This window comes from Salvia hispanica, chromosome 3 (assembly GCF_029641045.1).
Source record: "Salvia hispanica isolate PSC_SH4W2 chromosome 3, Shi_PSC_v1, whole genome shotgun sequence".
NCBI classification, from domain to species: domain Eukaryota; kingdom Viridiplantae; phylum Streptophyta; class Magnoliopsida; order Lamiales; family Lamiaceae; genus Salvia; species Salvia hispanica.
In genome coordinates this window covers 35416813-35443415 of record NC_142694.1, presented here as the reverse complement: position 1 = coordinate 35443415, position 26603 = coordinate 35416813, and the positions used below count along the sequence as shown (strand labels likewise).

General features: G+C 33.8%; 3 protein-coding genes across 7 annotated transcripts; 2 read left to right on the top strand and 1 right to left on the bottom strand.

The window, feature by feature from the left end:
• Positions 1-457: 457 nt before the first annotated feature.
• LOC125216251 (protein MEI2-like 4) lies at positions 458-7377 on the top strand. 4 transcript variants are annotated; one of them, XM_089069224.1, is made up of 16 exons: positions 458-770; positions 860-919; positions 1707-1881; positions 2074-2119; positions 2859-3203; positions 3305-3732; positions 3831-3989; positions 4087-4203; positions 4281-4429; positions 4626-4720; positions 4809-5216; positions 5316-5967; positions 6170-6254; positions 6337-6405; positions 6490-6669; positions 6769-7377. In XM_089069224.1, the coding sequence occupies exons 3-16, from the start codon at positions 1816-1818 to the stop codon at positions 6925-6927; spliced, it is 2958 nt and encodes a 985-aa protein (XP_088925350.1). In that variant the 5' UTR covers positions 458-770; positions 860-919; positions 1707-1815; the 3' UTR covers positions 6928-7377. The 4 variants fall into 4 exon arrangements, with proteins under 4 accessions (XP_088925350.1, XP_047973866.2, XP_047973867.2 ...); XM_048117909.2 differs by having other exon boundaries at positions 4806-5216; XM_048117910.2 differs by having other exon boundaries at positions 860-1107; positions 4806-5216.
• A 166-nt stretch (positions 7378-7543) lies between these two features.
• Positions 7544-11239, bottom strand: LOC125216256 (OVARIAN TUMOR DOMAIN-containing deubiquitinating enzyme 1-like). Of its 2 annotated transcripts, XM_048117915.2 has the most exons (10): positions 11095-11223; positions 10734-10843; positions 9986-10242; positions 9459-9524; positions 9303-9386; positions 9090-9212; positions 8661-8713; positions 8514-8563; positions 8310-8410; positions 7544-8012 (listed from the first exon to the last, which is right to left on the bottom strand). In XM_048117915.2, exons 3-10 carry the CDS (start codon positions 10151-10153, stop codon positions 7746-7748), a joined length of 912 nt encoding a protein of 303 aa, XP_047973872.1. In that variant the 5' UTR covers positions 10154-10242; positions 10734-10843; positions 11095-11223; the 3' UTR covers positions 7544-7745. The 2 variants fall into 2 exon arrangements, with proteins under 2 accessions (XP_047973872.1, XP_047973873.1); XM_048117916.2 differs by lacking the exon at positions 10734-10843 and having other exon boundaries at positions 11095-11239.
• A 5402-nt stretch (positions 11240-16641) lies between these two features.
• On the top strand, positions 16642-19885 carry LOC125209871 (ethylene-responsive transcription factor ERF113-like). The gene is made up of 3 exons (XM_089066562.1): positions 16642-16677; positions 17794-17911; positions 19252-19885. Exons 1-3 carry the CDS (start codon positions 16642-16644, stop codon positions 19713-19715), a joined length of 618 nt encoding a protein of 205 aa, XP_088922688.1. The 3' UTR covers positions 19716-19885.
• Positions 19886-26603: the final 6718 nt, after the last annotated feature.

Here is a 26603-nt window from a genome sequence, read left to right as displayed (position 1 = left end):
ATTTTATTTACAGTTTGTTTCAATTTTTCCAATTAGGCCACACCCGTGACGCAACAACAAATGAGATAGAACCGTATTAATTGGTGATAAGGTATGATCTCATCACATTATACGAGATACACCGTTGACTAGCAAGGAGAATATTAAACGGTTGTACACCATTGACTAATAAAGATAATAGTAGAAAATTACACAAATAGCCAGCAAGGTGTACTTACAAAAATTACTGTAATTCAGAATTGAAATCATGTAAATTAATTAATTTGAAGTAATCTCCCAAATTTGAGTGATTTGATTTCATGAATAATAATTTGGATAATAAGAAAGTGGCGGGTGTAGGAAGAGTGCGTCGTAGATGATAAGAACCCTGACAATAAATTCGCATAATGAGTTTTGATCCTAACAAGAGACATTAATAAAAGTAATATTTTAAAAATAGTAGGAGTATATAATTTTGTAGAGAGAAAAAATGAAAAAAATCTAATTATATTTGTGTTCATTTTTCTTCTTGGTTTCCTGCAATTTCAATCGCTCTTCAAATTCTCCATATAATCCGATCTCCAATTTCCTTCTTCTCTCTCTCACAACTTTCCCCCCTTTTTTCTCTGTTGAATTTCTCCTTAAATTCTGTGCCACAATTTTCTGTGCTCGAGAGCGCGCGGAGGAGATCAGGATCTCCGCCGTGAGCTCGCCGGAACGTGACGTCATCTCCGGCCAGAAGCGGAGGCAAAGCGAGCAGGAAAACGCCGAGACAGAGGGAGAATTCATATGTAAAATATTTTATGCAGAGATTATTCAAACAAGAGAGAGAAAGAGAGAGAGCATAGATGATGATACATGTGGTTAACGTGCAATGTAGGGAAAACAGCAAAGGAAAAATATGAAGAGAGAGAAAGGCATCGAGGAAGCGTTGGAGGAGGTTGTTTGCACGGCACAGATACCTAGATCTCTTCTTCAATCTCCCTTACCCTTGCCTTTTGCCGCAATTTATTCCGTTTCATTGTCATTCTTAAATTCCGAGATGATTTTCCCTTCTTAAAATCCCTTCTGCTCGTTTCTGTGTTTTATCTGATTTTTTTCCTGAGAAATGATGCTGTAATTTTACAGGTGACCTTTGTTGAATTTTTTTTTTCCTTGACTTTTTTGAAAAAAAATTGAGCAGGCTTTCGTTTGATCTAAAGAGGAAATTGTTGTTTTTAGACCAAAGGTTGTAAATTTTGTTTTCTGCGGCTCTGTACTGTGTGATCCGGTGTTGAATTTTGGTTTAATCACCTGAATTTTGATTTCTGAGGGGATTGTTGTTTGAATTTTTGCCGACTTCTGCCTTTTTTCGATCTGCTCAATTCGAGAATTCTATTTGGTGATGGAGTTTTGTCGAGTGAAATTTTTCATGTGAAAATTTTGAGTTGTTGTGTGGTAAAAATTTATTACCATTTAAGCAGCGAGATCTTAAATGCAGCTGTTTATCATGTGAATTTTGTTGAATTATAGGTGTACTTGCACAATTTTTTGGCTACCTATTAATCAAACTGAAAATAATGAAATGAAACCGCTCTACTTTTAACTTAGAATTTGATTAGCTAGACACTTATTTCGTGTTGGACTTCAACCACAAAATTATTTGTCTTTGTTTGTGGTTTCTCATGCGTCTGGTTTTCCATTTTCTTTTCGTCAGGATGTTTACATTTTACCAATTGTCCGTGCAGGTTCTGTCTGAAGCTGTATCTTCTTAACTTCCACAAGAATTGACGTTTTTGTGATTGGTGGAAGCTAAGGGGTAATTTTATTTTTTAAGGATCAACCAAGCTATCTAAAATGATGAACTCTCGGGGTTTTTCTCCTTCGTCCTTCTTTTCAGAGGAGGTGCGCTTGTCTGATGAGGTATTGATTGCACATACAATGCTTTATATGCTATTTTGAGAGAATTTCACAGTTGGGGGTGAATAAGAGGTCTATAATTGGCTGTAAACATTGCGGTACTGGTACCTTGGGTCTTCAGAAAAATATCGTGCATGGGTTAGCTTGCTCCGGAGAAATTGATTACGTATTATTTCTTGCTTCTTTAATTTGCAGAAACAGGTTGGTATGAAGAAGATGGACCAAATGAGTGATTATGCAGGTGAGTGTTCATAATATTTATAATTGGCTGTTGCTTTTCTAAATAACCTGGCCCAGCATGATAAGAGTTATAGGAAGGTTCATGTTTCTTGCAAGTTTTACGATCCAGTACTGATATTCATCTTATAAAGTGGAAAATTGAATAGAAGAAAGTAACTTGGGGGGAAATGCTATGCAGATCACTTTTGTTCTCTTGACTGCTGTAGCTATCTCTTCCTGGTCACAGGCATTTTTTAGTACTTATATGAAATCTCCTCGTTAAAAGATTGGTATTGGCATTTTTTTGTATACATGCGGTTAAGCCATCACTTCACTAACTTAGAAGGTAAAGTGTATTACCTATAGTGAGTCTGATATGGTTCTATATGTACGGAAATTCAAAGACATGCATGCTTGTGCTATATCCAATTATCCATTTAATTTCTGTTCAAGGTATGTATGTTTGCGCTAGTTTGAATTGAGCGAGCTATTGAGAAATTGAAACTAACTAGCAGGGTGTAAGTATATCACTTCATGAGTATAGTAGATAGGTTCTAACACTCCTTATTTTTTTGTTCCCTTTTAATCAATGTACATGACCTATGCTTTTGTGGTTGGGATGAAAAGCACATGTATCCTTAGTAACTGTAAAATTTCAGAAATGGTTACGTACTTGTAATGCTTGTCTTGATGTTGTTATTTGTATCATATAGCCACAGGTGTTGGTGAGGTCTTTTGAACCTTATTTGTACTCTATTCAGGTTTTAAACTAGATGGGATTTTAAGGCCTGAAGGTGTTGCTTCATCGCCACATGAAAATGGAATCCCATTCAATTCACATATGGGGAATGGTTTTGCTCTTCCTGACTATTATCTCACTCGTGGTCGTAATGTTAACCTTCCATTTGGAAAGCATCTTGTTGGAGCAGATAGAGCAGTCAGCCGCTCCTTGCCTAGCGCTGTTGATCATGATCTGGGTTCTAGAACTAATTCGAACATAGAGCCTGTGCCATATTGTTTTGATGGAGATAACATAAACCTCACGGGTGCTCAGTACGAAAATGGCCTTTTTTCAAGTTCTATGTCGGATTTATTTAGTAGAAACTGTAAGTGCTCTCTTTTCTCATAGTTTATTGATCTGTCTATTAAATATCCAAACACCTGCCAGATTAATCATAAGAACCTTGAATCCGTTGTTATCCTGCAGTAAAATTGTCATCTAACAATGGTCAATATGGTCACTCCTTTGCTACTGCTGCCTCCCATTATGAGGAAGAGGAAGTTTTTGAATCACTGGAAGAACTAGAGGCTCAAACTATTGGTAATCTTTTACCAGATGATGACGACTTGCTTTCTGGTGTGACTGATGGGTTTGGCAGTTTTAAGAGAACTAATAATGTGGAAGATGTGGAAGATCTAGACCTGTTTAGCAGTGTTGGTGGATTGGAACTTGGAGATGATAGCTTCTTGCAAAGAAATACTGAACTTTCTGATTTAAATTCTATCAATCAGCTGGGAATATCTCTGGGCTCGAACGGTGGGGAACACCCGTTTGGGGAGCATCCTTCTAGGACACTTTTTGTAAGAAATATAAATAGCAACGTTGAAGACTCTGAATTGAGAACACTTTTTGAGGTAAGCAGTATTACCTTTCACTGTTTCAAATTGTGTTTCAAGAATTTTTCAGGTTGTTTCCTTACTGGTGAATTCTCCTTGTCACACTGTAATTGCAGCAATACGGAGATATCCGCACTCTGTATACGGCATGCAAGCATAGGGGGTTTGTTATGATCTCATATTATGATATAAGAGCAGCCTGCAATGCAATGAAAGCTCTTCAGAATAAGCCATTGAGGCGTCGGAAACTTGATATACATTTCTCAATTCCTAAGGTGGTTTCCTGCAAATTTCCAACCCTACTTTGGTCCTGTTATGTAAAATTCTGATAAAAATGTGCTAAAGTGTTGTCTTGCTATATATGTGTTCCAGGATAATCCATCAGAAAAGGATGTAAACCAGGGTACCGTTGTGATTTTCAACCTTGATTCTTCTGTTTCAAATGATGAACTCCGTGAAATATTTGGTGTCTATGGTGAAATCAAGGAGGTAAAGCTTGAACACAACTTAGTTGAATAATATCTAGTTTTCATTTGTATTGAGCATTAACTATTTTCTGCTTGCAGATTCGTGATTCTCTGGGCATGTCTTATCATAAATATGTAGAGTTCTATGATGTCAGAGCTGCAGAATCTGCACTTCGTGCGTTGAACCGGAGTGACATTGCTGGAAAGCAGATTAAGCTTGAACGAGGTCGGCTTGATGGCTCCCAAAGGTGCATTACTTCGAAATCCCATTATATCTTTCCACTGTTACATCCATAACCTTCATGTGCTCCCTTGACCAACTTCCATTGTGAAACTAGTCTTACAAAAAGGGGAGTAACTTTTATCTTCTAATCAATTTTTTAATATGTGTTTAGTTTGCGATCCAATTTGCTGGACTAACAGCTTAATGTGTCCAATGAATAGATTCATGCAGCCTATTTCTTCTGAACTGGAGCAGGAAGAATCTGGTTTTCTGTTTCAGCATAGCCCTTCGAATAACTTATCAAGTGGATTTTCTGGTAATTTTATTTCTCAATTTTGGGTTCTGCTGTGTTTTGCATCCACTGACAATGCATGACATGGTCATAATTATATTCACAATAGCAGGATCACTTTCGCTTGGGGGGACATTGTCCGGTACAGATAATGGAATTCATGGTCATCTCTCGACAAATGGAGGTCATATGGGATCTCTCCTGGATAATGTGCTGCAACATGGCGTATCATCTAGTGTGCCTAACAGCTTACCATCTCTAATAAGAGTTGAATCTGGAAATCAATCCAATATCGCTGAATCTGGCCATCAACGGAACCACCCGAAATTTGAGCTCCAGAGCCAGTCAAATCTCCATCCGCATTCTCTTCCTGAATATCATGATGGTTTAGCAGATGGGCCTCTCTTCGGTTCTCCAAGTGATATGGCTGCAAATGTTAATTCTCGGCCTCCAGAAATAATTGATGGCCAGCAGTTCCGCAGAATTAGCTCCAACGGACAGTCGATCGAGTTAAATGAAGGTAACAATGACTGAATTTTGCTTTCCCTTTTCTTTAAAATGCATCTTATTTTTAATTCAGTTGTGCTAATTGTAGACTGTGATCTCACATTCTTTTCAGTTTTTGGTTCCGCTGGAAACGGGAGTTGTCCTCCTGGGCGTCATTACATGTGGGGTAATTCCCATCATCCACAACAACCTCAGGCTGTTTTATGGCCCAACTCACCATCATATGTCAATGGTATTGGTGCTGCTCATCCTTCACAGATGCATGCTGTACCTCGAGCACCATCTCATATGATGAATCCACTTCTATCTATAAATAGCCATCATGTTGGATCAGCACCTTCTGTCAATCCTTCTCCATGGGATAGGCGGAATGCCTTTGCAGGGGAGTCGCCTGATGCTACTTCTGTTTTCCACCCCGGTTCGCTAGGGAACATGAGAATTTCTGGTAATTCCCCACATCCACTGGACTTTGTCCCTCATAATTTCTTTCCACGCCCTGGTGGAAATTGTATGGATATGCAAATGTCTTCCAAGAATATCGGACTACATCCCCATCACCAGAGGGGCATGATTTTTCCTACAAGAGGCCAAATGCTTCCTATGATGAGTTCATTTGATTCTCCTAATGAACGAACTAGAACCCGAAGAAATGACTGCAATTCAAGTCAACCTGACAACAAAAAGCAGTTTGAGCTTGATTTAGAGCGAATTGCACATGGAGATGATAAACGGACCACACTTATGATAAAGAACATTCCTAACAAGTAAGTAGTTGTCCAGCAATTTCTGGAGTTCCCCTTATTCATATAAAAGCTGTAACTGCTATACGAATGGTGCTGTGAGTTTTACTCTGCCAAATCCGCTATATTGATCATGGACATTGTTCATAGCTATTATCTTAGTTGCTTGAGTTTTTCTTTTTTTCTGAACACCTAAAATAACTATACTTATTTGACTGTATCACAGGTACACGTCAAAGATGCTTCTTGCTGCAATTGATGAACGTCACAGAGGAACTTATGATTTCATCTACTTACCTATTGATTTTAAGGCAAGTTTGATTCTACTTTGTAACTTATTTTCCTTTTTCTGGATGACAGTTTCTTGATACTTCATGTTTCTTTTTCTTGCAGAACAAATGCAATGTAGGTTATGCCTTCATAAACATGACTGATCCTAAACTTATAGTGCATTTTTATCAGGTATACCTGAGATTCCTCGTTCGTACACTAGATTGCTGGTATTAAATTCACCACACTAAGCCAGCTCCTTTCTGTTTTTCTCAGTCTTTTAATGGAAAGAAATGGGAGAAATTTAATAGTGAAAAAGTTGCATCTTTAGCATATGCTCGGATCCAGGGGAAGGCTGCCCTCATTGCACACTTCCAGAATTCAAGCTTGATGAACGAAGACAAAAGATGTCGTCCTATACTTTTCCATACAGACGGTCCAAATGCAGGCGATCAGGTACGTTACTCCCTGATCCATGCTTTTGCTGAATGAGTTTTGAAGGATGAGCGTCTTTCTTTTCTGAAAGATGTATATGTTTGCCTATTGTCAATGCAGGTCCCATTCCCAATGGGTCCCAACATTCGACCAAGGCCTGGAAAAACCCGAACCAGCACCTCCGATGACAACAATCAAGACTTCCCATCAAACTCTCTAAACGGGGAGGACTATTACAACGGAGAATCATCTTCTGGTTCGGGCAAAGATTCAGACTGAGTTTTGCGACACAACTAACCTCGTAGAAACTGAACAAACGCAGGCTAGTGATTGTACCGGAAATTTTGCTACTGTACATTAAAGTTTGGTATGGTTAAGAAGAAAGAGCAGAGGGTAGAAATTGACAATTTGCCTGACCAAAGGAGCAACATCATGGAGCTTCGAAATTTTGAATATCGACATTTTGAGGAGTTTGATTATGTTGTGTGTTTGTATAGAGAGAGAGCATGCAAAATATGGTGTATGGAGACCATTCTCTTATTTTGCTCTTGGCACTTTTTGTTTGGCCCCTCTTTCATCTTCTCTTGTTTTTTGGGCAATTTGCTAAGAGAAGTCAAGTAACAAACTACTAGAAAAAATTTTGTTGTGTCATTCATGGATGGATTGCATCATTTTCTTTTTTCTGACTATATGTAATTTTCACTTCTATATCCACTCATTTCATTTCTACCTTTGTCACTACTTTTCTCTTGCATTTTATTAATGTTATGGTACATATTCCTTTTGGTTTGCTTATGCTTCATCTTTTATTCTATATTGTGTAACAAGTATATCCAATAAAAGATAATATCCTTCATTTCTAATCAATAAATATTAGTAAAATATCATCAAGAAATATGACAAAGTTTGCCACTTGATTAGTATAGTAAGTAACAAAAGCTGAAAGAGGGGCATGAGTTTCTAATGTTTTCCTGATTCATTAAAGTCTAAAATATCATCACCACTTCGCTTAATGTCTAAAAAGTCATCATGAAGAAAACATCATCCCACCAAATTCCATTATTACCAGCCAACTTATTGGCACTGGTAAGAACAAGTTATTTTGGGTACAGAATGTCATAGTGACCGGGCCGGTACAGCAAGGTAATGAACGGTTCAAGCGCCACGACACCACCGGTATTAGCATCAGTGACCTCTTGTGCAGCAGGACTGAAGTCGTGATGGTTCACGCTCACGCTACCTTTATCATCATGACTGCGATCAAGATAGACTATGCGGATTGGCACGCCCAGTGCATCTGACAATGCGGTAATGTGGACATGATCACTCTCTTCGCCCATTGGCTCCACCGATGATTTGCAGAACTGCACCGAATGAGGAATATAAGCAATAAGAGATTTAGCTCAAAAACTAGACGGTTTAGAGAGATGCACAAACAAATAACCAATGTCCTTTGTGAAGCCTATTTCGACGTTCTAAAACAAGTTTCTTTGCCTATATGTATTCACAGTTTGATACAAGGTCTATATCATAAAAGCACATCTGAAGTCAGGCTGCTTGAACTGAAATGATGATGAGTCTCATGATCAAATAGGTATAATGTTGCAGATGCGACGGTAAAGCTTGCACACGAAAATATACGAATGTTACATAGAACCAACCTGCTCCACTGAGGTATTACTTAATCCTTGAATAAATGGTTCATAGAACTCCAAACGCTTCCTTATTTCACCAGATGTAATAAATCTAAAGAACATCACAACTAGCAAAGACAAATAGTCAGTTTTTAATTAAGGAAATGGTAAGCAGCCAAATTATATATGTATGTCTTGATACCATTGCAACATTCGATAAGTGCTACTCACCATAGTCAGATACTGACTGATCTCTACTTCTCTGTACAAGTTCCTCATGGCTGTAACAAAAAGACAAATATTAGGCACTGAAGGAAAGTTGAAAGCGGGTTGTAGCATAGGAATCAAAATCACAATTAAGCAATAAATCCTTTGAACCTTATGCAAGCTTCTTTCCCTGAAAGAACACTTTCAAGTTGCTCAAGGAACAGCTGAAAATAAGTAGATAGATTCAGGAAGTTAATCTTCAAAATGTTAACTGGTTAGTTAAAATAATCGGTTTCCCCTCCCCCCAAAAAAATTAAGTTTCCACATTACTATTTGCAAGCTTTGTCTATATGTGTGAATTGAGTACCTGAGATCAACGCTGGTTAGGCACTTGAGAAAACTTTTAAGAATTGCAAACCGGGCACCCGAATAAAGAAATAGTTGAGCTACTCATTTTTAGCATTAATGTGCATCTCTTAAGATTTTTGTCCCATATAAAAGAGTACATGAAAAAGACATGGACCTATCATGCATTGGGAGATTAATTTATATGAGTACGAAGGCAACGTATAAAACTATAAAAAATAACTCATTAAGTACCGAAAAAAAGTCTTCGAAAGTAAATTCTGCATAGCCCAAGCTGAGAAGTGTCTTCCTGCATTGCTCCACATTGACCGTGATGCGGTCGATTTCTGCACGGTCTTGTGATTGCAGAATATGCTCCTAAATTTGTTGGATAAATGTTTCAGTAGATTAAAACACCAATTCTAACTGAACAGTAAGATTATGTGAAAGTAGTACAACCAAACATACCAGGTAGGCAAACATGAAGCTACGGAAGAAGCAATTCCCATCTCCCCTTGTTCGCCTGATGGCAGCATATTGTTCAGTTAGAACCTGCAGAGATTGAAACGATTACAAGCACTCCAAGAAGCATGTAACAGAAAAATGCCTACCAATTGAGCGGACCTTAATTTTCTCCAACAAAATTGGGTTTCCTGACTTGTATTCCTCTGCCAAAGATGAGAGAGGCTCCTGGAATTTCACATCCAAAAGTCATTTACTATGGATTAATAAGAAGCTATGAGTAATATTATCACCTAATATATGGTTTATATAAGCTGAAGCAAATAAGCTTAGTATGTAAAATCAATACTCTATTTCTCATAAGCGATATTGATTTCCAAATAAACTTGACAAACAAGAATGACTTACAAAAAGTTCCTGCAAAATGTATAAACAATCAAATAGTTATACACACATCTTGATCGGACCAAAAAGGTAACTGCTTCCTGTGATTCCTAAACATTCCCAATCCCATAATCCACCAAAACCAGTATTGGAATATCAATTAAGGCATTCGGAATAGTCTAAATAAAAATAGAACAAATAAGAAGCTTCACTCAACCAGTGTAAGATATATGCTATCAGAGATCTAATATATAATTATATCATATCCAGAAAAATAAAATTCTAGGAATTATTGGTTTCCTTGCCTTGTCACCAACAAATGGTATTTTCCCAGCTTCCTCTGCCTGTATGGCAGAATGCTGCTGCATAACTTCATCATCCCTATAATTCGCCCAGTCATTGACCTCAGAGGCTGGTAGTGATGTTATGGTCTCCGTTTCAGGCTCCGCAGGTTGCCCATCTTGATTCTGCATCTTTACTTCAGTGCTTGAGAAATTTTCCGTCCTCAACAATTCAGATATGAATACTGTAGCAGTTTATGTCCAGAAAACAGCCTGTACCCCTGAAACATAGATACCATTGTCCTGTTTTAAGAACTATCACAAGTACAGCAAATGCAAATATGACAGATAAAACGGTTCAATACTAATTGCAGAATAACCCATTTCTCTCTACTACAACTACCAACCAGGTACTGTAATTGATAAGAATAGCACAATGTGCTCGTCAAGTATCCGATATTAATAATTAATATAGTTAGATGGTCATCAGATAAGTCAAATCCCGTATACTAGATCGATATGATTGTCTTAAACCATCGTGTATACCCTAACCAAAGACTCCATAAATGGAAAAAAGATTGCAGAACAAACATTGACATATTACAAGAGGATGTAGTCATGTGTACTAAACTGATAATCAAGAAGTAGAACTCTGCATCTTAGTTTTGAAAATAAAATGTCACTTGTCTAACAACTTGACTAACCATTTCCCCCAAACTGCAAAAAAATGGGCTAAAGACATAACAAAAACTCAAGAAAATAAGAAAACTACCTGCAAACATCACATGGTTCTTCTTCACGCTACAACACGAAATTCACAATAACTTATATCCTTTACCGCCATATTTGGTTAAATTCTAGAAAACCTATATCCCAATTCACCTAAATTCGACCAAATCACATTGAATGTCAATGTCGCGGCTAAGAAAAACGAATTGAAACTAAATGAATCAATAAAAGAACAAGAGAAAATCTAAAAAAGCAAATAAAAACTCGAAAATGAAGTAGCGAGCAGATCAAGTATACAACAACGTACAACGATAAATCTCGAGACAAAGACGGATTATACAAAAGAATTGCATCAATTAACAGTTTAATGCGAATAAAAAGGGAGCAATTAGGAGAGAGCGCACCGAATTGAAGCAGATGTTGAGAAGAAATGGATCGAGAAAGCTGATCTGCGTTGTTTCTGTCTCACTTGTGCAAACCGTAAAACAGAGTGATAACAGTTGAAGCTTTTACTTACTATTATTAATATTATTACTTTATCCAAACCTTGTAAAATATTATGGATAATTATAAAGACACCCCTCATATTTAATGTATTTGAGTTAGTGCCGCTATTGTATTTTAATTTGAAATGTCCACATTTTTGGATAAAAATGTATATATTCGACTTCATAATCTAAGTAAAGTGAGTAGTGAGGCATGGTTAAATTGAATTTGTTTGTTCTGCTTGAAGTCATATCGACACTTTTCGTTTTGGAACTATAATCATTTACTCCCAGTTAAATTGAAACTCACTTTCGTCTCTATTGGCTGAGTTTCATTTCTAAACTTATTTAGAACCGTAAGAAGTTGTTTAATCTAAAATAGTGTAATTGAAAAAATCATGAAAATCTGAAAAACTGTTCAAAAACATTGAAAAATGTTTAAAAAATGGTTTTCAAATAAAGATTAAACAATTGGTTTCTGATTCAAAATCAAAGCTATAAGTTTTGTCACGAAACTGAAACTGTTGATTTCGAATCCGATAATTTTGTAATTGGGCATCTAATATAATCCTTATAGGTGTGGTAATGATTTGACGACGACGAATCAATCTAAGAATGTATCGAGAATTTGGATAGAAATTGGATGAGTGATCTTCTTCTTTGATGTGCCTCTGCGACCTAATAAACAACTCTATTCTTAAATCCAGAAAGATGAATGTTCATCCAGTTTGAACGAATTCAAGAATGTACATGGTAGAACGACGCCACCAATTAGTGTGATTATTTTTTGATAAGGAAATGACTCATTCATGGATATATTGGTGTGTGTTCACGGATGATACAAGAATTTTAGTAGTAGTATTATAGTACAAGAAATTCCAATAAGCCATGAAATCAATTTTAAATTTTGACTCATGATCATTAAAAATAAAAAAAAAAACAATATAAATATTAATTAATTCAGTTGGTTATGCTTCAGATTCAAACATAAATTTTTTGGGGTTGAAATCGAATAGAATACAGAAATAAATGAAGTTGAACCCCAATTAAAATCTGTTAATCCATAAAATAAAATTAAAATTGGCTGATATAGGAATCGGCCTGCAACAAAATTTTCATAATGGGCTTAATTAGCTGAAGCAAAATTGATGAAAATGTATTGTTTCAACATGAAGCCCAATTTCATCATTTCGAAAAGTGGAGGCCCATCAAGCTTTTGTCAAATTATGAGTTCATCTTTTATCAGTTTTTTTAAAAAAAATTATTTCGATTGATTCCCTTAATATTTGATGAAATTAGTAATAGATTTTGCAGGGTTTGGATAATTTATTTACAGATATCGCTAAACATGTGCCCCCGCACGATTTACAATTAATATACACTTAAAAAGAAAAGCTAATGTAAAACAAAGATTTAGTTTCTAATTAAAAGTTATCGACGAATTTCCGATGAAAAATCTAAAAAATAAAGTAAGGTTGTTCCCGGTGTAAGAAGACAGAATAAAAATGTATTCATGAGCTGAGTTGTATTAATCAACTCCACCTTAATTTTCCATTTTACTCAATGGTGCGACCCTTGTAAGATGTAGCAAGTGATTTAAATACACATACATAGACTCACCTGATGCAAATATATAATTATATGAATTTATAGTATAGATTTGAATAGGTTAATGTTGAAATTTTGGTCACTATCTTGTGCAGCTTTCTAGTTTGTACCACGACTTTAATTGCATTTGCAGTGGCACAAAAGTCAGCGACAAATTCTCAGCAAATTTGGCTTCTTTCAACAATTCAATTGACTTTATCTTCTCTTCTCGAATATAAAGACAATACTTTCTTCATTTGCTATAAATAAACACCCATGGATGTGGCATAGATTTTAACAAAAAATATTTGAAATATTGTAAAATATAAATAGAAATTGAGTCTCAACTTATAAGTTTAGAATAAATCTTTAATATTGTTCAACAATATATAATAAATCGTAGATATTCATGAAATTAGAGGGGCAATTTTAATTCTTCAATCAACATAGTCTCTGATTGATCTAACCGTATACGCTACAAACTTTCAATCAAAGTCATTTTTCATAGTTTGGCAGCTATACATCTATGCCATTTGACAAAAATAGTGAAATGTATATTCATGATATCTTGACATTTATTTCAAGTTCTTTTGTGTGCATATGAGAATTCTTGAACATTATTTTCGGTGTGCACTCAATAATTTATTTTAACTTGCAAAAAGAATTGGAAACATTGAATCATACCTTTTTTTGACTTAAATAATAAATTATCAAATTTCTTGTGGTACCATTGTTAAGAAAGATGATGACGTAATGCTCGTAGTAAAAGTTGGGAGTGATCGTTGGTGCATAAATATGAACAAGGAGCGGCTCCTAGGAAGTGAACCCTTGTGCATAGAACATAGACAATGAGCGACTCCTACTTATAAAGCGGATGCAGACACGAATAAATCAAAACACACCAAAAAGATTAGGATAATTATGAGAATATGTGGATATAAGACTACAGTCTTCATATATTCGAGAAGAGATTACCGGATTATATATGTGTTACCTATACTAAGAAGGAGTATATTCCTTTTGGACATCTATCTTCTCATAACTCCAAGATTAAGTGTGCTTAGCATAAGACAATTATGACATGAGTGACATGTTGGGTAACTTCTTAGGGAGGTGTGAGATTTGTGTTGGTCTGAGTGGACAATCATTAGTATGAGAGCCAGATCGTTACAGATGACACATATCTTTATGCTCAATGAGCCGATTGCATGCTTCTTATTTATTAAAACTCATGACGTACGTGAGTGCATCAGTGCATGTATATTTGTGGTGTATATTACAAATATTTTGTTTTAAAAGAAAACTCAAACTATATTATACTCCATATATGAATGGTTTAATTGTTATTACATTCTAAATAACAAAAGAACGAACAACATGGTGGAAGAGGCTAGTGGTCATAGTCAAAGATATTGTTGTGATTCGTGCATGTGGAAAGATATATAGTAGCTGGGGAGAGCGCTCTCTCTCTCTCTCTCTAAACCTAAGAGTATCTTATTTTTGTAATAATAGGGATATATTAATGTCACATGCCAACACCATACCAACTACGACTTTAATTTCCTGTTTACAGATCCATCAACCTTGTCAAATAATTTTAGATTTTGGCTCTTTTCATAGACCAACCATTCTATACATATAAATCAGGGATGATCCAAGTAACTTTGTTATATAGCGTTATAATGTGATTCTTGAAAAGTAGAATAATAACGTCTCTATGACTCTATTTGGACTGTTATTAATGTTAACAAATTATAGGGTGGGCTAGTTAATATTTTTATATAGATAAAAAAATGAAAATCGTGAGATTAGACACATTGAACAAGATTGATGCGAACTCGAAAGCCAGAGGTAGTGTCAGCGACACTACCGACAGTGGGTAAGAGATGAAAAACGAAAGCCAAGTCCAACCCTTTGTTGATATCAACGATAAAGACCGAATTAAATGGAGTGTTAAGACCTCATGGTCGACAGTGGGGTCGATCGACCCTGACCCCACCTGGATCTACTAGTGATCTATGAAGACCTTAAGATATGTATGGTGTGGGGTATGATAACATGTGCAAGCTTAATGCAATTTGTTTGGTTTGATAGTGACAAAATCACATGCAAGAGTCATGCATCCTTAGAATCATATAAATTTCTTCAATTAAAAAAATAAGAACTTAAATTCAAAATTTCCATTTTGGGTTAGTTTGAAATTCCAAATTTGACAAGCTGGAAATTCTTAGTTTTGACTCGAGTTGAAATCATGTATATAGATATTATTGTAGATGGTAGCTGCAAACATAAATTGTATACGCGTAATTAAATGTAAAAAAAATCATTAGAGTTTATTGTTCTCACATTCTCGCGTTAAGAAATCATTCTTTTTTGAAATGGCACGTGAACTACTTTCAACTATTTATAAATCTCAAATGATCTATAAGTTTCTAGTAATGATATTGTGCCCTTGAGAATAATAATGTATAAGTGGCTTAATATGAACATACTCTTTCATGAGGTGGAAAGTCCACTTAGATTCAAGATTCAACTCAAGAGTCATATTTGAATTAATTAAGCAGAAAATCAAGGGTGATAAATGCTTTACGTGGAACACTCATAATTGTATTTCAAATACATATAAATAATTATAAAAAAACAGCAAATTTTCAAATATAATACCTCTAAATAAGTCTTTGACTTCAAACTCTATAATTGAAGCTTCCCACATTAATTTAACTATGCTTGGAACTTGGAAGTTTCTTCTCAACAACACACATGTTGAACTAAATTAATGCAATTGAAGATTTTATTTTGACTTTTATACATAATGACGTTCATATATTCTTTATATTTGGCATTTGGTTTCAAAAAAATCATTAAAAATACATTACATTTTTGGGGGCGGATTTATTAAGTAAAATGGATTTACAACCTAAAGTTTTGTGTCCTAAATCGTTATTATTTTTTTAAAGTTTTCTAATGCAAACATTTGCGTCAATTTTGTGTCCTTAAAAGATTGTATACTAAGTTTTTTAAGCGTAGCGATGTAGGCCAAAGAATATGTTTCAAAATCCACATTCTACCATTTGAATTTGACCTAGAAATGATTTATCACGAATTGGTCCTTACTCATCTTCTTGTGAAGATGATATAATTAAATGCAATATTGCCTAATGGGGCTAGCTAGAGGTTTATTAGAAATCTTAGGCTTTGAAAATTATTTTTATTAAATTTTAAATTATTAGGATTTAAAAAAAGGACGGCCGCCGAAATATGATGGTGATGGTCGTGGATGGAATTATCAGCTTTTTCCGTGAGTTATTTAATTAGCATGGAAATATATATCATATAGTATATATTTAGATGAGTTGATTTTAATGACCAATTGACCATCAATCATTAAATAATAGATGACGGTGATAATTTCTAAAATTCTAAATATTTTTTTCAACAAATATCAAGTTCAATAAATCAAAGTATTTTGTTTAATTAAACGCTATCTTACATCAATTTCATCTTTAAGAAAGTTCAAGAAATTGGTGATGTCATTCTCAAGGCAACCTAAATGTGATCGTAATGAATAATGATATTTACTTTCCCATGACTTTAATTAATCAAGTAAAAATATCCCAGAATAGTTATTTTGTGTCTTTTATTATTAAAGTTGATGATTTACTTTACCTTTTCATTTAACCCCAAATCTTTCATCACTCATCTCCTCTTTATTTTCCTTTTCAACTAATTATGTCCACCTTATTATAAAAGCATGTACCATAACTACAAGAAAATATAACCAATTTATTTATTTCCATAAATATGTATATCTATGGTGTAGATTGAATTTGCAGTGTGAACATATATACATTATATCAAGCAAAGCACCAGATGTGAAGCATGCATCTTGAAATCAAGACAAATGGCCAATCAAAGGTATCATATCATCAGAACTGAAAATCTTCCTACCTTAAAATTTTATCTCTTTATTTCCTCATTAGATCAGATCAGATCCATCCCCACCTTGTGTATATCTCTAATGTCATCTTCCTACATATTCCAACTAATCTACAAATACTTTTATCCCCAAATCTTTTTCTTTTCTCTTCTTTTCCTTTTTCTCTACTTTTTACTATTTTCCCTTAAACTCAGTCAAACTATAATAAATACTACTCCATCCGTCCCGGCTAAAATGACACATTTCTTAGCCGACACGAGATTTTATGAGCTATTGTTTAATGTGTTTAATTGAAGAGATAAAGAGATAGAAAGAAAAATGAATATTTTAATAGGAGTGATAAAAAGTGGTTGAGTGTAATAATTGAAGAGAGAAAGTTTCCAAAATTGAAAATGTGTCATCTTATTTGGGATAAACTAAAAAAAAATGAGTCATCTTCAGTTTGGTCATTCCAGCAACTTAAAAAAAATGGACAATTATATAACTTGGAAAATTTTCCCAATTGTTATATGACAACACAATTCAGGTTTCTGAATTTATTTGACGAGACATGTAATATAAAAATGAGAGACATAACTGACTAGATGTATTAAACGAAATCGTTTAAGTATCCAAACGTTTTGTTCACGTACTATTTTCCATCAGCCGCATCATACATAATCTCCCCCTATATGTGATTGCGAGACGATTGAAAAAAATGTAAAAATTACTGATATAGTTGATCACTTTTTAAAGTTACCCGATTAACCAGAATAAGTATTTAACAATTTGTCATTTCTTTTACATACCCCCATTTTTTTTTAAAAAAAGAAGCCCACATGCCAATAAAAACCCTTCTTCCCAACCCTATTTCCTTCCCTTTCCTTCCGTCATCTCTCTCTCTCTCTCTCTCTCTCTCACACACACACACACTTTCAGGTCGCAATCGCAATTCTCGCTCTTAAGTCCACAAAGCTGATCTTGACAGCAACATATGCATACAAAGAAACATACTTACATATCTATTTAGGAAAAAAACAGTTGGTGAAATATAAATTGTATGTAACAAAAAATAGAATACTTTTAGATCACTCACTAACTAAACAAGAAGATAGCAACCTAGCAAGGTGGATCGAAGGCATGGAAAGAGACCTCTTCCAACGGAAGCATCGCCGCCGCAAGGCGGCCAAGCCACCGCCGCCCCGAGCACTCAAGAAGCTCCTCAAGATCAAGGTAAATTATACTACTACTACTACTATGTGTGTGTGTGTGTGTGCATAATTCATAAACCATCTTCTTTATTCTTTTTTTGTTGTTAATTAAGGATTGAATAAATTAACCTTGATTAAATATGGTTGATGTTGAATTAATGTGTGGTTGACGTAGTTGTAAAGTTAATTAAGAGTTGAAAAAAGAGTTGTGGAAAAAAAGGCTTAGATTTTGTGCTTTTGGCTAAGTTCATTGTATGTTACTTTCCGTAAAGCACTATCTCTCTCTCTCTAACTTATTAGAATTGGGCAAAAGGGTTCTTTCCACACTGCCAAATTTGCCAAATTCTTGCTAGATTGAAGCCACGTCTCTTGAATTATTACATTGAAATGTGGAGATTTGATCTTCTCCTATGTTTGGTCAAAGATGTGAGTGAAAACCCTCTGCACCTACCAACGAGTTTGGCATGGGTATTGCTAGTCGTTTTCGTTTGTTCCAAACCCAATTTGTCTCCCATTTACTCCTTTACCAAATCCAACTTTCACTACTTGGATTAATATATTATTCATGCATGTTAGTCTTCTAGAAAGAAGTTGTTGATTTGTGATCATTATCCCCTCGTTAAGTAGTTGTTTCCTCAAGCGCATTTCGGTGTCGATCTATGCATATTATGGTTGCTTTGGTCTTCAAAGGCTAGAAGGTTTTCTTATTGATGATATCGATAGTGATGCTAGACGCCCGTGGTATTTTCTCATCATATTTTGGTTGCTTCGGGCGCCTATGGTTTTTTCTTATCATATTTTGGTTGCTTCGGGTGCCTGTGGTTTTTCTCGTCTTGGGTTTAGTGTATTCAAACCAATCGGCCATCAAAATTAGGGTTAACTTTTAAGTTATTAATGAGAAACTTTAGCCAAATTTTAGTTTCAAAATTCGCTTTTATAAATTAAAATATACATAGATTTATTCTGATTTTGCCACCAATCAAGATTTTGCTACTATCATAACTAAATATAAGTCATAAATCAACAAATGAAACTATTTAATTTAGCAAAAATACCATGCTGTTTTCACTGCCCAAAACATGGCGTCGTTTTGATTGATGTCCTATAGAGTGCCATCAAATTATGTTGGAACCAAAAACATGCTCGGTTGTAAATCAATAATTTGGTTGCAAAAGCAGAAGAAATTTATAATTAAGTACATTTACAACAAGTTTTAAAAGTCGGTATGCAAAACCAGAATTTGACGAAAATATAAGACCTAATTCGTTATGCAATCCCTTTACGAGTACGTATTTTGGTTCCTTCGTGCGCCCGCGGTTATATATATAGTATATATTTATTTATTTAAAAATCTAAATGAAGGAAGCGTGAAGAAGCACTACAGAGGAGTCCGGCAACGGCCATGGGGGAAATGGGCGGCCGAGATCCGCGACCCGAAGAAGGCGGCTCGGGTTTGGCTCGGGACCTTCGACACAGCTGAGGATGCCGCACTCGCATACGATGAAGCTGCGCTTCGGTTCAAGGGCGCCAAGGCCAAGCTCAACTTCCCCGAACGAGTCCAAACCGGCAGCTCCTCCGCCGCCGATCCATTGCTCCACAACACCTTTCCCGGCCTTCAGCAGTATGCGCAGCTACTCTGCAGCAATGACGCCGAGTTTCCTTATGCCACTTCAGCTCTTTATGGTTACTCCGCCGCCGCTGATTCCAGCTTGATTTCGCCGCCGCAGCAGCAAGATTTTCAGGCCAATTTTGACGGCGGTTTTCCTAGTTCGGATTTTGTCGACTATGCCAAGTATTATGATGATCCTAGTAACCCAAATTGCTGATTAATTAATTAGTTTGATGTTATGTGTTGATGAGGAGAAATAGGAGTTTGATTTAGTAGTTTTGGATTTCTCCATGATTGATTAGAATAAGAAGCAAAGGTTAATCAATTGTAATGACTTGTCATGGATTTGATCATTTCATCAATATATCCTTGCTTCTTTCTACTTAATCTAAATTTGAAACGACTCCTTTTTTGAATCGACAAATTACCGGAAAAATGTGAAATTCGGTCACATTCTGGTTTATACCACAATTTTGAGAGTCGGTGAAAAAAATCATGAAATTTGGATTTGTTCGGACAGCGAAAAAATCTGGTAATATACGTGGAATATATTGCTAATCTTTTTTATAGGAGTAGACGGCGTTGGTTAATTACTCATCGACTGTCGACAAGCATGTCTAATTTCCCGACTGCTATACCCGAAACAATTTAACAATAAAATTTGTCATGAGATAATTGTGATCCTGATTGTCTTACCAAGAGTACAATAATTTTAAAAAAATGTCACGAGATAATTGCAAATATATTCAATTACCATAATTTTTGTAGCTGGTGAGCATGATGTTCGAGCAATTTGCCCCTTTTTATCTTGTTTATATGTGGGGTGAGTAATATGACCTTGTTTTATTCAATTAATTTCATGTATATTCATTTGCGCATCTTATATTATAGGTAAATACTATATGAGTTGTATGGAATGATATTTATGTTAAAATCAACATGAAAGCTACAATTGAGAACATAATAAAATGTACACATCACACTTCTTTGGTGATAAGATGGATAGCTTGCATATTTATTGATGATATTATTCAAATAATTTGGTGCCACAAGATTTATGCGATTCATAGTCCACACACATAAACTAGGTAGGTCAATATCATTCCAACCTTTAATTTCTTCAAAAATCAAACCTATTCATGTCATATAATCATATGCTATTGACCTATTAGCATGTCTTAATCTTGACCTTCCATATATTGAAGAAAAAGATTATAACTCTTAGGACTAAGTATTATAATACTACGTGTTACCGAAAAAAGATGGAATAATAATTAGTTTGGTCGACATCTTATTTTATTATTTAATTATTTACTTTTCTTGAAGATATTGGTGTTGGACGGCTAAGGTTTTCCAAGTAGCATGCAAAAAGCATAAGAAAAAACAATCTTTGAATAATATGACTCTTAATTAGTTTCGTGAAAGAGAAAAAGGGGCCTACAAAAGTACTATTTTTGAACCATGCGTGAGTTTAATTCTGAAATAAATCATTTACATAACATTCCAAGTTGCATGGAATCATTCTCTTGTTTACTAGTGGAGTTCAATCATATATAGAATAATTTGTAATGGCCCCTCTTTCTCCCCATCCTCTTTATGCAATTTGAGTTGATACTTCCTCAAATCCCCAAAGTCTCATATTTATATATCCCCAATAATTATTGATTCCATTTGTATTAATTTGGGAAGTGGGTCACATATTCTACAAATTCATTCCACTAACAATTACTCCCTCCGTCTCCGATTAAGAGTCACACTTGCGTTTTTGCACTCGTTTTGTAAAAATGATAATAAATAGTTAAAGTCGATAAATAGTAAAATAAGAGAAAGAATAAGATAGAGAAGAGTCTCCTTTACATTATTCTCTCTCTTACTTTACTATTTTTCCACTTTAACTATTTATTATCATTTTTACAAAATGTGTGCAAAAACGCAAGTGTGACTCTTAATCGGGGACAGAGGGAGTATTATATAAATCAATATACATAAAGTAGAAACTCACATTACACTCACTTTTTCCTTCCACTTTTCTTAATAAAGTTAAAACAATTCTTTAAACATGCATCAGCTAAAAATAGGACAATTAATAGGGACCGGAGAAAGCAATATATATATCATCCATATCGTAATTTTTTGGCTGCCAATGCCTTTGGTGTTCCGGTTATCATAATCGTTATTGCACTACAAAAAATTTATCTTTTAAGGACATAAAATTGAGACGCTATTACTATTGTTTTTTTTTAAATAACCATAATTAAGGACGAAAAAAAAAACCATCCTAAATTGAGTACAAATTATCATAATTTCTTGTTGTTTAAAGACGCTTCTATTTGTGTCCCCAAATTTTAGTTGGGATATAAAAATTAGGACACTTTTAAGAAGCGTTGGGTATAATTAGACACATAAATTAGCGTTCTTAGTAGGATTAAAAAGTGTCCTTAACCGTTTCTTTTAATGTTGGGTTTTTTATGATGTGAGTTGAAATTGGCAAATTGAGTTGATTATACATATCGTGTAACGTAAATAAAGTTAATTAGGTCGAGGACCACTATGATATGAAGTAGAATTCATTCTCCTTTTTTCATACCGTGGGGGATATTTTGTTACTATTGAATAATAAAAGGTGATGCTTCGAAAGTTCTAATTGAAAAGATTGTTAGCATGTCAATAAAATTCATAAAGCTACTCTGGTAATGAAAATTCAAGCGTGCTAAGCTTATTAGTTCATGACGTGGAAAGAGTAAAGCTAAATCTGAGGCGTGGAAACTGAGTCCTATAAATTATTTTTCATATTAACAATATAATACTACTATATATTAGCTATATTGAGCTAGATACAAAATTATGAGTCAAAGTTGGAGGTCGTGAATGAACGATAAAATAAAAAGTTAGTGGATAAAATATTTTTTTCATTAATTAGTAAGTCGAAAATTCGATTTACCAACCATATATATTAAAAAAAAAGAAAAAGAAAATCAAGGTTGCAAATGTAAAGATAAACACAAAGGACAAATATGGATAGGGAATCCTCATGAAGATTGCGCATGCAAAGTAATATATGGTGGGCCTTACAAAATAAATAATATAAAGCCCAAAAAAGTAGATTTGGATTGGGCCACTTGCATCACAGATAGTCACAAAACACACTCATTCCCAATTTTGATTTCCTATCTCGAGATCTGTACACTATTCGGTTATTGATCGTTTGATAGATATATGGTGTAGTATTATCGTTGAGTGAAACGACATTGTTTATACATAAAGAACCATTATGGTGTATAGTAGGTTACTATAAATAAAAATATTGGACGAAAAACTGAAGGTTAACACTATATCCATATGATTTCAGCATAGCGGTCGCACCTTGGGGTCGGCCATCGGCGTCAGCTCCAAAAGATCAAACTTAACGGAGTTTTCTTAGACTAGTGTCGAGATAAGTCAAGAACAATGTCATACCTAGATTAGTCATTGATGATTGAGTTGTAGAAGTACTATTTTTAGATGTACATAATCTTGAGAGCTAGGGAACCACATTCGGGTTCGACTTATGGGCTTCATATTGTCATTCACATCTCTCACTCTTCCAGCTTAGAAATGTAATAAATTTATGATTTCAAAAAACACAAGTAAAATTCTTGAGGATTCTTTAAAATAGTTTTCTGATAAAATAGAAAAAAAATGTAAAATAAAAGCCCAAATCTATTTCAGTTAATTCAAACCTAAAATTTAGCTACAACTAAGATTTTAACATAAAGCATGAAATAATAGGAGGTATACCCATTTAAAAAATTAATACTGCGAAGATAGGAATGAAATAAAAACTCATTGTTAGCTATCATTTAACTAATAAATTTGTATTCATTATCTCAAAAACAAATTGTATTCAAACAGGTTTTAAAAGTATAGATATGAGAACGGCTTCATTTCATCATTTGATGTCAAATAACCACATGCGGATTCTACTTAGGGGCATCATAATGGGCCAACTGGTTAACATAGGCCCATTTATTTATCAATTGGGTCTCCATGTTTCAATCTGGGCCACAAATAGCTGTCCGAATCAAGTTACAATCTTACATATTACTATCATTTTTTAATTGCAAAATATCAATGGGTTTACGGTTTATTCCCGGTTATAATTGTTCAAACCTTCAACCTATAAATTAAATTAAAAATATCTTGTTTAAGCGACCTATTAATTAAACTAGTATCACGCCGATGCTACGCACAAATTAATATAGTATATTTTTAATACATTAATATTTAATTTTAAATTAATTAAACAAAATTATAATCAATATTAACAATAAACAATATGAGTAACAATTTTAGTTATATGAAAATAAAAAAATCTATACACATCAACTTTGAAGCATAATGAATTTCAAACAAATCACATACTATAATGTTTAAACATTAAATTATGGAGTAGGAAGATAAAAATCTATCACAATAAAGAACTAAACAAAATGAACTAAATACAATGGATAATTACTCATTATTTTTAAAACTTCTTTATACATTACATTAACTTTAAAATTAAAATCAATCTCATCATTATAAACTAAAACCTTCAATTCTTCACAATTCGTCACTCTTCAACAAAACTCATAGGTAAATAACTCGTTTGTTATCTTTAAAGCAGTCCGTCTCATCTAAAACTACAAAATCAATAATCAACAGCAAAGCATAAGATAAGACCCATGAAAGTACACAATCGAACAATTCACACCACATGCATTTGATGAAATGACCAAAAATATTTTTATTTAGAATTCTAATCAAACGTTTAAACCAAATGCAAATGACATAGTAAAACTTCCACTTACTCCACTTAATCACACGTGAAACCTCCCACTCACTCCACTTAATCACACGTCTAATGATAAGAATGTGTGTGAACCTGATGGGGGTCAAATAGGAGCAGGAAAAATGCAGCGACTGGTCCAAGATGAGATTATCGTGTTGATGTGTTTTCTCGAAACTAATCCACGAAAGTTTCCAAAAAAAACATCATAACCTTCATATGAGCGGGAAAGAAAATCAATATCACAAATTATACTCGCTATATATGTTCAAGAACCGAGTTTAGCTTTTGGATACTGTACAAACCATATCAAAGGCTACAAATGCCACCCAACTGTAAATTATACTCCCTCCGTCCACGAATAGGAGTCCTGGTTCATAATTACTATAAATGGTAAAGAGACCCCCACATTCTACTAACTCATTCCACCCACATATCATTTAAAACTAATATATACAAGTGAGACCCCTATTCCACTAACTTTCTTCCACTCACTTTTTTTAACATTTCTTAAAACTCGTGCCGAATAGAAATGGGACTCCTATTCATAGACGGAGGGAGTATTAAATACTACTGTTAGAATATAGGCAAAATACAACAAAATCATCTGGAGGAATAAAAATAACACTGATTAAAATTCACAATGCATTACTACATAGGCAAAATACATTGTTAGGTCCTTATACTTTAATCAAAATGTTCATTAGGTCCTTGTACAATTTTTTCGTTTTAATAGGTCCTTATATTTTTCACAATATTTTTATCAGGTCCTCGTACAATTTTTCATTTTAGTAGGTCCTTATACTTTTATCATAACTTTCATTAGGTCCTTGTACAATATTTTATTTTAGGGACTTTTTTACATTTATTTTTGATAATAATCTAAATTTAATTTAACTTAATGAACTTTTTAATATTCCATTGTTTAACTTAGAATAGTTTATAAAGATAATATCATCTTGTTATCCAATAATCTCAACAAGTTGTAGAGAATAATAAAAAAGATTAATCGTGGTGATTGAAGATTAAAATTAAAGTTTTTTTTGAATAACTATCCGAATTTTTAATTGATTATTTATATTTATATTGAAAGATACGTTTCCCTTAATATTTATAATCATAAGATAAGTTAAATAATAAAATTAAAAGCTTCATTAAATTTAATTAAACATAAATTATTATCTAAGATAAAAGTAAAAGAATGTCTTAAAATAAAAAATTGTATAAGGACCTAATAAAAGTAATAATCAAAGTATAAGGACCTATTAAAATGAAAAAATTGTACGAGGATGTGATGAAATTTACGAGAAAGGTATCAGGACCTATTAAAACGAAAAAATTGTACGAGGATCCAATGAACATTTTGATTAAAGTATAAGGACCTAATAATGTGTTTTGTCTTACTACATAAGACACGTCAAATAATTAGGTAGTTTCATCCATGACATACACCACTCCATTAATCTTGAGAGAATGTTCCACGTTTAACTTTTTTTTATATTAATAATACAAAAAATTTAATAATGGCAATGGGATAATAGTAACTTAAATCATAAAATTTGGTCAAAACACTTCGTAATGATTGAAAAGTGCATATTAGATTAAGAAGTTTTTGTTTTTTTCAATTGTGTCACGCGTGTATAAAACACTATTATGTTACCACTGTACTTTAATTAAATTCATTAGTAAGCTTTAATTTAATTCATAATCGTTATTAATCAATATTTTTTACAATAGTAGATGTTTTATAGTAATATTCGGTGCTTCTTTTCTTCCATCTATTTGGGGTTTAATTATACATATATATCAGGATGAAAATAGGAAAAATGGAAGAGAAAAATAAATGACAAACTTTGATGATTTTCACGTTTGGTATATATACTGATATACACGTACAATACAGACGATTTCTAGACTATCCATTTTGAATGTGAGCCAATTCAATATACAATAAATACAAAAGAAATTAGAGTAGTGATTTTAGTCATAATTGATAGCTAAGAGTAAAGTTTAGAAATGAAAAACAAATATTTTAAATTGAATTTAGCTCCGACTAATTTTGTATAATAATTTTTTGATGAAACAAAAAATTATTTTTTTATAATAATTTTTTGATGGTAAAAAATTGTAAAATAAAAGCCAAAATCTATTTCGGTGAATGCTACTACGATTCAAGAAACAAAAGTAAACTTGTTGAACACTCTTTCAAACTATTTTTTTGATAAAATAGAATAAGTCGTATAAAATCCAATTTCTATTTCAGTCAAAACTTATACTGCTATAAAACATTTCTTTCAA

What these genes read in the sequence shown, in the direction of transcription:
- LOC125216251 (XM_048117909.2), top strand. Translation starts at nt 1,816, where the DNA reads ATGATGAACTCTCGGGGTTTTTCTCCTTCGTCCTTCTTTTCAGAGGAG. An exon ending in AATTGAGAACACTTTTTGAG is followed by an intron (nt 3,733 to 3,830) that starts GTAAGCAGTATT and finishes CTGTAATTGCAG; the next exon opens with CAATACGGAGATATCCGCAC. An exon ending in TTATAGTGCATTTTTATCAG is followed by an intron (nt 6,406 to 6,489) that starts GTATACCTGAGA and finishes TGTTTTTCTCAG; the next exon opens with TCTTTTAATGGAAAGAAATG.
- LOC125216256 (XM_048117916.2), bottom strand. Translation starts at nt 10,153, where the DNA reads ATGCAGAATCAAGATGGGCAACCTGCGGAGCCTGAAACGGAGACCATA. An exon ending in TTTTGTTGGAGAAAATTAAG is followed by an intron (nt 9,387 to 9,458) that starts GTCCGCTCAATT and finishes CAATCTCTGCAG; the next exon opens with GTTCTAACTGAACAATATGC. An exon ending in GTAATACCTCAGTGGAGCAG is followed by an intron (nt 8,013 to 8,309) that starts GTTGGTTCTATG and finishes CATTCGGTGCAG; the next exon opens with TTCTGCAAATCATCGGTGGA.
- LOC125209871 (XM_089066562.1), top strand. Translation starts at nt 16,642, where the DNA reads ATGCATCTTGAAATCAAGACAAATGGCCAATCAAAG. An exon ending in AGACAAATGGCCAATCAAAG is followed by an intron (nt 16,678 to 17,793) that starts GTATCATATCAT and finishes ACAAGAAGATAG; the next exon opens with CAACCTAGCAAGGTGGATCG. An exon ending in AGAAGCTCCTCAAGATCAAG is followed by an intron (nt 17,912 to 19,251) that starts GTAAATTATACT and finishes ATCTAAATGAAG; the next exon opens with GAAGCGTGAAGAAGCACTAC.